Source organism: Pituophis catenifer, unplaced genomic scaffold, assembly GCF_029215685.1.
Source record: "Pituophis catenifer annectens isolate HBS135680 unplaced genomic scaffold, rPitCat1.0.hap2 SCAF_2, whole genome shotgun sequence".
NCBI classification, from domain to species: Eukaryota; Metazoa; Chordata; class Lepidosauria; order Squamata; family Colubridae; genus Pituophis; species Pituophis catenifer.
Window position 1 is genome coordinate 114,214,795 of NW_027256882.1, and position 12,323 is coordinate 114,227,117.

Sequence of the window (12,323 nt, forward strand, 5' to 3'; positions counted from 1 at the left end):
TGGAAAATCTGCCACTTCCTTATTTTAAAACCTAAAAATTTAGGCTTAAAATATTGCAGGGTTATTACAAAGTGCATATGAAAATTGGCCTATAATCTCCTACTTCAGACTCTATTCCCACTTCGACTCATTGCACTCAGTCCTGGCAAGAAATGCAGAAAAGTCGTTTAGAGTTTCCAACATTATTTTCAAATACATTGTAGATTTTATTTGCAGTGGGAATTGCTTCTGAATCTTTGAATCCCAAATGCAGGAGGAAGACAAAATCAATACAGCTGCCTTTCACAGGGAGGGGCATACACCAGAGACTCCAAGAAAAATGATAAAACCAGAGGAATTTGACTGGTCATATTAAGTGGTTTTCATATGCACCGGCTGATGCATTAAATACTGTCATCCCCTGAGCTTATTAATTTATGAGAAACTTCTTCCAGAGTGAGATCATTTATTTTTTCCTATCTGTCTAAAAGTGATGATTTTTCATTCGTATACTATGATAACAGATAGAAAATTTTAGTCCAAGATAGAGTCTAAGAAGTACTTAAATTGAAATGACTTCTATATATTTCAAAAAGACACAGTAGCCATGTATTCTCCATGTTACAATACTGAAATCCTTCTGTTGGTCTCTATCTGCTTGGCCTTTAATCAAACTGTAACACACTATCAGACTCTGGATATGTTCCCATAGTTTATGGCTGACCAGATTAAATTAATTTTCCAGTATGATATATTCATCCCCTTATGATTCATTTATACCATGTTTTAGGGGTGTGTAAAGTGCTAGATAGTATCTGATACTATCAAAAAGAGCCTCTATAATGTAACTGACCATATTCACATTAAAATCATACAGAAGGGCTGAAATAAGTCTAAATTGTTAACAGCCATGAAATTTTGTGCAAGAATTCAAAATTCTTGTAAAGATCTACTTCTGAATTTGATTTTTTTATGTAATTTGGTGTTCCCATACAAAAATTTGATATGAGATTGCAAATGCCTCACAAGATTTAACAACATGGCAAGATTTTAGGTAGACTAGGAGGCATTTGGCCACTCTATGATGCCTAGGACCTAACACAATTGCCAACCTCCAATTTAAGACATCTCTATTCCAGTTCATAGTCAAAGATGACATATATGCATTTCAACTGAACTGAAAAGGACATAATCTGTTCAGCATAGAAAGCCCAATTACGTGCTTAGTAAATTATTTGTTTTTCATAACAAATAAGAATCTAAGTTACAGAACTGAGAGAAAGCTAATCTAATACAATGTGTATACATAATGGTCTATAATTTGCATTTGTTAGAAGTTAGGTCTATGTTTTCCCTCACAAAGGAGGTTTAAGGTTCACTAACTAGGAACATTTCTTCAATCTTCATATCCTGAAGCCTGTAAGCCTTCCTATACCACCTTCCTTCCTATTTTTGGTGAGGTCAAACACTTCACCTGATTACTTAGTTATTTACCTAGATGTGCTCCAAGAACTGTGACAATCACAGGGTTGCTAATTCTACTCTGCAGATTTTGCATACTGCTATTTTAAGATCAACTCATATTTATATTTTATTATAGTAAATTATATGTTGTTTCAGAAATAGATTCACCAAACAGTTGGAATTCTTCAGGGGAAAAAAAAGAGTGGAGTATTCCTGGTTATTCATTCTTATTCAAAACTGTTAGCCATTAAAATTAGGCTAATGGTTTAAGAGAATGAGTTTATAAGGTTTGTTTCTGCCCTCCTAATAAAATGGGGAACATTTCAACAGTTATGGAAGTTTCTTAGCAATATATGAGACAAAGTTTATTGCAGGGGTGTCAAACTGGATTTCTTTGAGGGCAGATCAGTGGGGGGGGGGGCGGAAGTGGGGGGGGAGATGGGACGGATACTTCCTGCCAGTCTGGAAATATCAAGGGACCAACCTGCAATGCCTCTGCCAGCCAAAACAGACTGCGGAGGCCCCACAAGGCCCCCACATGGTCCATTTTCAGCCTCCTGCAGCACTCTGACGGCCAAAAAGGGGGCTCCATGCATACTGTTTTTAGGCTGGCAGAGTGCTGCAGAAGGCCGTGGAGGCCAAAAATGGACTGTGGGGGGCCTCATGCAGCCTCCGCAGTCTGTTTTGGCTGGCAGAGGCATTGCAGGTTGGTCCCTTGATATTTCCAGACTGGCTCCACATGCCAGATTTAAGCACCCCACAGGCTAGCCCACAGGTCTTGAGTTTGACACCCCTGGTCTATTGTTTGAAACAAGAAATAAAGTGATATTTAAATCACAAATAAACAGTTGTATGCTATTATATCACAGGGCAAATTTCATGATTTTTTTTCTCTTGTTAAGATAAAATATAATTTAAAAAATTATAAAATTAAAAGAACAAATCTTACCAATTCTCTGATTCCATATTGTTTTTCTACTTTAACCTTTAAGTGCCTGAAACATTCTTCCATACGTTCATGGAAAGGACGAAGGCTATCGGATACTCTTCTTTCATGAATCTTAATTCCAGCTCCAAGAAATGGAACCTAAAAAACAATAAGAAAAATTTCAGTCATGCTATTTCATATTCCCCATGTCTCCAGAACATGTTGAACTGACTGCAGTTACAAAATGTGATTTGTAATATATTTGCCAGCTGACATTTTCTTCTTTCCTTTCAAAGAGGTAGCAATATATCTTACTATGAATTTCAAGAAAATAATTACAGAATGGTGAAGTACAACCTTCCTGGAAAAATATAATTGCACTTTTTTTGTTTCCTGTGCATAATGATATGCAATAAAGGTATAAATGGATGGATAATTTATGATACTTCATATATTCTTAAGATGAAGAGTGACAGAAAATACATCATTTTTTCAGAATCTACACCAGAACAGATTAGTAAGATTGGTGAAATGTACTATAATTTACTCAACCATGGGTACATAGTGGACATTTTCACTGTGTTGCAAAGATGACATTGTAAGTATTTTGCTAAGTGATCAAATCATTAGTAAGTTTAAATGTAAAGCCAATTCAGCTGAAATTTCAACCACAGTAGCATGGTTGTTTCCTCATTGTGATGTGTGTATCAGAGGTGGGTTTCAGCAGATTCTGACCAATTCTGGAGAACTGGTAGCGGAAATTTTGAGTAATTCGGAGAACTGGTAGTAAAAATTCTGACTGGCCCCCTGCCCATCTATTCTCTGCCTCCCAAGTTTATTTATTTATTTATTAGTTCAATTTATATGCCGCCCTCCTCCGAAAACTCAGGGCGTCTTACAATGCACTTATAGCAATAGTCTTCATTCTTTTGTATATACCTGCTTATTAGGGCTTTTGGGCCCCCCATAAGCGGTGTTTCTACAAAGTCAGCTTATTGCCCCCACAATCCGGATCCTCAATTTACCTACCTCGGAAGGATGGAAGGCTGAGTCAAACTTGAGCCTGGTGAGATTTGAACTCGCACTAATTGCAGGCAGCTGGCAGCTAAGTGCTACATAAGAGCACTTAGTCCGCTGCACCACCAAGGCTCTAGCTGATCGGGAGAAATGGAGATTTTTTAATAACCTTTCCCCGGATTGGGAAGGGAATGGAGATTTTACAGTATCCTTCCCTTGGAGTGGGGTGGGAATGGAAATTTTACAGTATCCTTCCCGCCACACCCACCAAGCCATGCCACATCCACCTAGCCACACCCACAAAACCAGTAGTAAAAATTTTTGAAACCCACCACTGGTGTGTATGTGTGGTGTCTTCCTGGGAAGGATCAGCAAAGAACACTAGGAATGTATGCCAAGAATACAGTATCTACTTCCAGAAAGGTCATTCAAGGCCTGAAGATCATCCCAGGTATGCTACCAAGCACCTATAGTGAGTAGCAGCAGTATAGGAAGATGTTGGAGACAGATGATCTCTTTAGTGACTATGGTGTGAAAGAAGATTAATGGTATCTTTCCTGTATTTTACCAAATCCTCACATTAATTATAATAAGTGATTGGTAACATAGTGATAGATAATGGTCCTCATGTCAGATACCATTCAGTTTGTCACAGATAAAAATCTGAGAATCTTCCAAAATAATAATATTTTTTATGATATGGCTAGATTAGAGCTGGACAGACTGACTTCAGATTGAAGGACAAAACAACACTCTTCCCTTATTTATTCAGTGTCTTATATGTTGAATTGAGAGAGGCTGGGTTGCAAGAAGATGAGTAGGCTTTTAAAGTTGGAGGAAGAAACATCAATAATCTACACCATGCTGATGATACTAACTCTGATAGTTGAAAATGCAAATGATCTGCAATCTCTCGTAATGTAAATCAAGGAGTAATGAGAAGAAATGGGATTAAGATTCAATATAAATAAGACTAAATAAATGATAGCAGGTACAGCAAACAACCTTAGAATATATAATGTAAATTCAAGCGGGGAATAATTTCTGCCTTTTGGAATCAGCTAACAACAATACATAAAGGAAACAGCAGTCATGAAATATGCTGCTATATTCTCAGTTGACAGAATAGCAGTGAAAGAGTTGGAAAAGTATTCAGATGCCATGATGGATCTATGCCGACAAACATTTGAACTGTGCAGGCAATGGTTTTCCCTGTGGCACTCTAGGGAAGTAAAAATTGTGCTTTGAACAAACAAGCTAGAAAGAGCATTAGCACTTTTGAACTCTGGTGTAGAGATGACTCTTGAGAATACTATAGGTAACTAAGAAAACAAAGAAATTATACAATGAATCAATCCAGAGTTGTCATGTGAGGTACAAAATAACCAGGCACAAAATAACCAGATTTTTCACATTTTGGACATAGTATGTAATGACCAGTTCTCTTGAGAAATCCATGTGCTGGAAGAAGGAGGAAGGAGTTGGGAGGAAGGAGTAGATTTCCATCATCTAGGACGTGATTAGAGCAGAGATGGATGCACCTTTGGAAGACTTGAAGAGTCAGATTGGAGACAGGTTTATCTGTGTTACTGTTAAGAGTCAACACCAACTTGATGGAGCATATTGGTAATCATTCAATCAGCAATCAGGATGATAGATATGTCCTCTAAACTCATGGGTAATAGTCTATGGCCTCAAGCCTACACACAGTTCACAAGAGCTTAGAGTTCTTGTCAGTTGTCAAAAATCAGCAATTCTCATCATTTTGAAGCACACCATTTTGCGACATCAAATTGTGAGGAGGTTACACATTATACAGATTTTACGAAAGCCAGAGAATCTCCATCTGTGCTAATTTATCCCTTCCAATACTTACGAATTGCTTTGTCTCCTGCTTTTCAAGGAACTGGTACAGTGCTGAAGTTTTCCCCAGTATAGTACTTCACCTGTTCTGTCCATAAAGACAGTGACTTTTCATGTTTCTCATGTAATTCCTCTTTTGGTACATGAAAAATGGGACTACATTAATGGACAATTTATTTTCGTGATTAGAGGTTCACTGTTTCCACTAGGTAACCTTTAATAATGACTCAGAATTATTAAAGCAATTTGAAGTTCTAACTTTCTAGTATTCTAAATTACATTGAATACCACCATTAATAGGAATGTCTTCTGAATGCAATCTAGACATGGGGTGTGAAGATGTCACAGAAGACCATGGTGCTATTATGCACCAAAGATATGGGGATGTTTATGAAAACAACCATGGAGTTAATATAAAATATATGCAAACACGAAAATGAAGGATTTATTTCATAACACCAAGATTAAACATTTGTTTGCATATATTTTTAGTCGCTATTTCCACAGCAAACAGTAGCTATTTCTACTGATTCAAATGTCAATAGAAGAAGGAAGATACTGACAATGGTGGGTGACTTATCCAGAAACAAACTAGAAGCAAAAAATAGATTAGTCTCTGGGGTAAAAAAACATTACCATTATGATACATCCTTCATATAGTTGCTACATTTGGTATTTTAGCAAGAACATAAAAATAGAAGTGATATTTTCAGGAGTTCAGAGTGTTAATAGGTTGCTTTTTTACCCGAACCTGGTGAAACTGTTAATAGCAGAGAATTAAACATCATTCAAAACATATGCAAAAATCAGTATTTTCACTTGGTTCCTCTTTATCTGAAAGCAACAGAAATACTGTGATGTCAGGTTTCCCCCCCCCCCCCTTCTTAACATTGCATAAGCATTTCTAGAGAGTAGATATTCAACTAAATCATCAAGGGATTCCTGATGTTTTTGTTCAGGAAAGGAGGCTCATTAAATGTGGATGAAAAACTTTTACAACATACTTTTATGTGATATTTCCAGTCACATTTCAGACAAGTATTCCTCTTCAAAGAAACAAAGAAACAAACAAACAAACAAAGGAAAATAGAAGGAAAATGTGCATGCATTATATATTGACATGCTTCCCCTCTGGAAATGAGATCAATCAGCAAAAGAAAGTGGAGAAATTAATAATATTTATTCAGAAAATCAGAGAATTGTGTCCAGCATTTCAATACCTGCCAAGCAATCAGGTCTTTGAGTCGGTTTAGTTTCTCCTGATCCTCTGGGTGATCCCTAGCATACTCATCTGTGAAGAAAGCCTGCAAGCAGAAAGGAAGTTACTCAGTTTTTCATCTGAACGTGACATTCATGGGTTGTGCTGAAGATCTAATATATTGGAGAAGCATTTCATTTTAAATATAATAACTAAACTCCTTACCTTTTCGTACTTAGTAAACCCTCCCATGACTGCTGGATCAACAATTCCATTCAGAAGCATGGACAGAGGGTTAATGGGAAGATTCTCATCACTTTGGTACTGATTGATCATCGCCAGAATCTTCTCATTTGTCATGGACATTGTTTCAATGGCATTCTCCAAGGGGCTAATTGTAGTCTATGGAGGAGGGGACAAGATCATCGTCAGTGTCACCTGCAACTTTAAGAGCCATGGTGGCGCAATGGTTAGAATGCAGTATTGCAGGCTACTTTTGCTGACTGCCAGCTGCCAGCAGGTGGCAGTTCAAGTCTCACTGGCTTGCCATCCTTCCGAGGTCAGTAAAATGAGGACCCAGATTGTTGGGGACAATATGCGGACTCTGTAAGCCACCAAGAGAGGGCTGTAAAAGACTGTGAAGCAGTATATAAGTCTTATTGCTTATTATGGCTTTGCTTGGCTGCATTGGAATCTGAGAGAATCTTTCATTCATTATGAAATGTGTTAACATTTCATTTAAATACCCCAATCTCAAAAAATCAAATGCATATAGAACCATATTGTTTAGTGGGAAAATAGATTCCCTGATAACATAATACTTTGTTTTGTTTTCCTCATAAAATAGCATTGGTTCTTTCTTTCTATTTCTGAAGGTTAAACTATGTATAATACTTATCAAAATTCTAATACACACCTGTGACATGGAGACAACCTCAAACCAACGCAAGATTCCAGGGAGTTTATAAGCTGTAGTAAAGGATGTTCTCTCAATCCACATAGACTATTAAAAGATCCAGAACAGAAGAAATATTACAACAGTTAAATCATATTGTTAGAAAGTTAAGAGCTTACTGGAAATATAATTTAAATGACAGGGATATCTTTTCCTGGCATCAATATTATTTAAGAGGGCGGTGGGGAGATGATTTCACCATTTCACTTACAAACCGGAATACTTTAATACAGTCTGCAATACTGTGTTCCCCAACCATAAAGAAAACACACACAAAAAAAAACCCCAGTGGGAGGGAAGGGACAAGACTCAAATAGTGAGGAAATGGAATGGCAAAGAACATTGATATCTTGATTGAAATTAGGATGATCTGAAATGTTTTTAAAAATGTTGTTTGATAACCAACCTACCATTTGTGATTCCATCAGACTTATTATGTAACTGTATCCCAAATATATGGCATCTTGAAATTCCTGAGAGGCAGCCCTGACAGAAATCATTCGGTTGATAGCAGCTGAAACTCAGAGTAATTTTACACCCTGCTTGTCCAGCCCAATGATGCTTCTGTGACATTTTGCACCTCTTCTGCCTACTAATAAAGTATGTATTATCGCCTGAGCAATGCCATGTGTCACATCTGAGTGACAGATAACATGGCTGTGTTCAAAACATAAAAAGATACTTACAGCAAATTCATTTTCAGGGTCAACTGATCCTTTTCTGGTTGGTCTTGAATAGTGGAATCTTTGCACATAGTTAGACTTATAAAAACTAAAAGAGAGAGTGAAAGAGATTACAAAACATTTTTCTCCATAAACTTCCATACAAAAATTCAACTTTATTTATGTAATTTAAACATACCATATCCACTTTTAATTCAAATGTCTACATTGTACTCAAACCACTACAGGTTTAATGTATGTCTAAACCTGATAAGAAAGTGTGCCTTGGTATCAGGGGTGGGTTCTTCTTACCTTTACTACCAATTCACATCATGCCTGTGCAATGTGCATCGTGCCCGCATATGTGCAGATCAACTTTGATGACGTCCGGGTCAGTGGGCAGAGCTTCCCACCAGTTTTACTACCAGTTCTTGCGAACTGGTCCAAACCGGGGGTAACCCACCACTGCTTGGTATGTAATAGTCTGAACAAATTATCACAATGTGGCCTTATACCAGAAACCTGTATAGGTATCTGGAGGTGGTGCTAGTTTTGATCATGCTCAGCACATTTCTACATTCCACCGATATACAAGAAATGGAGAAAAATACCCAATCTATTAGTATAATCTTCCATATTCTTCAAGCTATAATGTAATGAATTTTTGACTTTCACAGGTTGATTATGAAAACTTAGCAACGGGCCTTGATTTGGTTGTGAGTACAGATAGATCCCAATCAATGTGAGCTTGAATAGTGCAAATGTGATTAAGTGCAAATTATAAATTGATATACCTTATGGCATATAATGCTAACCAAAATTTAGTTAATGTGAGGGTAGTGCGCATGTAGTTGCCTTTGGCTTTTGGATAATAAGCACTTTGTGTGCAAACTGGAGAAAAGGAAGGTTCCACTTGAGGAAAATTCAAAAAGAAGAAGCTCACTTTGAAGAACTACAATGGAATATAGGCAATGCTCTTTGAAAATGGGCTTTCATTTGTTCACTTGATTTATTTATGAAATCTGTTTATCATAACTTATTGCAGGTTATAATCCATTAGAAAGTAATAAAAACCCTAAAACTATGTAAAAAGATAACTGAAGAATGGTTAAAGTAATAATCTTGCTACCATTCCCTATGTTACCTATAACTTCTGAACAATCTTCAAGGGGAAACCTTTGTAGGACACATGGTAGTAATTCAGAAAGTCAATCAACATTCCTTAATCACCAATTCATGAACACCCTTATAGTTTCCTATTTTACAATGTTTAAATATTAAATATTCCATTCTCACTGCATTCGAACTTCTCTTGATATTCCAAACTCTCATTTCCATATAATAAAGTGGGCAAAAGGATCCTTTTATATTCAGCCATTTTCACTTATTTTGACAACCATTCTTTTCTTGTAACAAACCTTTTAATCTTAATCATTCCTGATTATCTTTGCAATTGTCTTTTCTGTTCGGTATGCATACTTTTCTCTCATTCTTAGTCATTGTTCTCTTATATCAGGGGTGCCAAACTCAAGGCGCACTGGCTGGATCTGGCCCATGGGGTACTTAAATCTGACCTGCAGCGATGGCCTGGAAATAGCAAAGGACTGGCCCGTGAGGCCTCTGGCATCCAAAACAGGACACCCCCTTCCCCCCGTGCCTCATTTTCAGTCTGGATGGCCTCCTGCAGCACTCTGTCCATTCCATCTCTCTCCCCCCGCTCCCCGTCCGACCGATGGAGGAGAACTACAATGCTGATCTGGCCCTTGAAGAAATCCAGTTTGACACTCTTGTCTTATATGATGTCACACCTCTTTTGTGTCATCAAATATCCTTTTACATACTTCCCACTTCTGTGGTACTTCTTTTCATTTTTATTTTTTTATATTCGGTTTAATATCATATTGCATTATGTTCTCCTTATATTCATTTTCTAGGAAAATTATTTTATATATTTTTATTCAGGACTCATATGTTTTCTTCTTCTAATTATATCATTTTTATTCTTATTTCTTTAACTTTCTTCTTTTCCTTACATGTCTATTTTCTCCCCAAATTCACTCATTATCCTACCAAGAAATAGTAGAGAGCTATGTTTAAAAAGTATATATATTGATAGTCCTGTTTAGTAACTACCCTGTTTAGCCACTGTTTGCAGTTATAGCAGTGATGCAACAAGTAACTTTGTGAGCAATCCTTCCAGTGACAATTTTCATAGTTTGTAAAACAAAGGAAAGATCATAAGCAGTCACAGTTTCACTTAACACCTCTTGATAAGTGAAATGACCCAATTGTCAGTCTCAGTTGTGGTCACTAAATGAAAACTACTTGTATGTAGTTCTGGTTGTATGTACTTCTGGTTGGCCAGAAAGGTATATAAAAGAGAGATGAAGCTTCTCTGAAACTACCGTATTTTTCGGACGATAAGACACACTTTTTTGTCTGCCAAAAGGGGGTGAAAATGTCTGTGTGTCTTATAGACTGAATATTGCTGAAGAAACCCCACTCACTCAACCAGTCATTTTTTTGGGCTCCGCACGCCCTGTTTTCAGGCCTTTTTTTAGCCCATTTTCAAGGCTTTTTTCAGCCTGTTTTCGAGGCTTTTTGACCCATTTGGGGGGCTTTTTTGGCCTATTTTGGGGGCTTTTTTTGACCTATTTTTAAGGCTTTTGGGTCTGTTTTTAAGGCTTTTTGGCCTGTTTTTGAGGATTTTTTCAGCCTGCTTTTTGGGAAAAAATGGGCCAAAAAAGCCTCAAAAATGGCCCAAAAAAGCCTCAAAAATGACCCCCAAAAGCCTTGAAAACAGGCCAAAAAAAGACCTGAAAATCGGCTGCAAAAAGCTTCGAAAATGGGCCAAGAAAAGCCTAGAAACAGGCTTAAAAAAGCTCCCAAAATGAGCCAGAAAAAGCCTCAAAAATGGGCCAAAATCAGCACCGGAAACAGGCTGGAAAACGTCTGGAAAAGGCCTGAAAAAAGGTAGGCCAAAAACTTTTTTTTGTTGTTTTCCTCTTCTAAATTTAGGTGCTTCTTATAGTCAGGTGCTTCTTATAGTCCGAAAAATATGATACTTGCCTGCAGAGCATGTGTCTAATTCTTGCTCTGTTACCATCTCATATCTCTATTACATGCAGAACATGGAAAATTGCTTCCAGACTTACAGCGAATAGAAACAATGAGCACATCGGTCCTGTTATCTCAAATGCAAGATCAAGCTATTGTTCTTAAGGCTAAAACATTTTTAGCAGTTTTAAAGTGGGAAAAATAAAGGGTGATACTTACCCAGGTATTTAATGAAAATCAATGGCAGATGCCATTGTTTGCAAAGGTCAAAGAAACATGGAGCCCCATCCGAGCATTCTAAATCACAATCTATAGAAGTTTAATTCTACAGATGCTGCTTCTTACTGTGGCTAATTTATCAACATTCACCCTTTTCATTTTATACAGGCTCACGTAAAACACTTTGTTTTACAGAAAGCTATAAATGACCTGAAGCAGATATTTTCCCTGCTGATACGTGTAATATTTCAACTACTTTGCAGACCTAATAAGATCACCTGTTATTGTGACAACTCCATTTACAGTACAGCAATCTATAGATTCAAAAAGGCATGAAGCCATAAAATGCCTGTAGTTTGTGAAGAATAAGAAATAGATTCTTGGAAAAGAATCTAATGAAGAATAATGTCAGGATTTCTAATCTAGAAGCTCCCATGCATGCCCCGCATCCCTCCAATTGTGGGGTATGTATAATACAAAGTAATAATGCAATGACATACTCAACATGATTTAAAGAACAAAAATTAAGGAATGGAAAAACTGTGTGGGTGTAGCTGTGCATACGCTGACCTATTCATACCGAGACAAACACACACATTCAGATACACATACGCGCACACACGCATACTTGAAATAAGGAGATAGCTTTATTCTTTTCCTACTGGATATTTCATATCTAATTTTGATGTCTTGATATGTACTCACTTTTGACCTTGATTGTCTAATCAACAGAAAAGAAACTCTCTTAAAGATATTGCAGAAGGCAATCGGCTTAATGTAGCAGAAGACAGAAATGAGTGGGTCAATGATTATGCAAGATAACATGGCACAAAGAAAAGAGACAAGAACCCAAATGATATAGTGACAACAGTGTGTCAAAAAGGAAAGGAAAGGTTGGAACTACTCCAAAGAAGGAAAAAAATGATCCCTCAATCCTACTGGCTTTATTGTTAACAAGTGCTTCTCTAAAGTTAACATCGT

The 12,323-nt window shown here is 37.1% G+C and overlaps 1 protein-coding gene across 1 annotated transcript in view; it reads right to left on the bottom strand.

Moving 5' to 3' along the window:
• The window catches only part of DOCK2 (dedicator of cytokinesis 2), a 314,912-nt gene that overhangs the window by 21,495 nt on the left and 281,094 nt on the right, over positions 1–12,323 (bottom strand). Inside the window, exons 43-47 of the mRNA XM_070934070.1 lie at positions 8,091–8,175; positions 7,366–7,452; positions 6,675–6,851; positions 6,472–6,555; positions 2,393–2,530 (exon numbers count right to left, since the gene is read on the bottom strand). Coding sequence (XP_070790171.1) covers positions 2,393–2,530; positions 6,472–6,555; positions 6,675–6,851; positions 7,366–7,452; positions 8,091–8,175 — 571 coding nt within the window. The remainder of the gene's footprint in view (positions 1–2,392; positions 2,531–6,471; positions 6,556–6,674; positions 6,852–7,365; positions 7,453–8,090; positions 8,176–12,323) is intronic.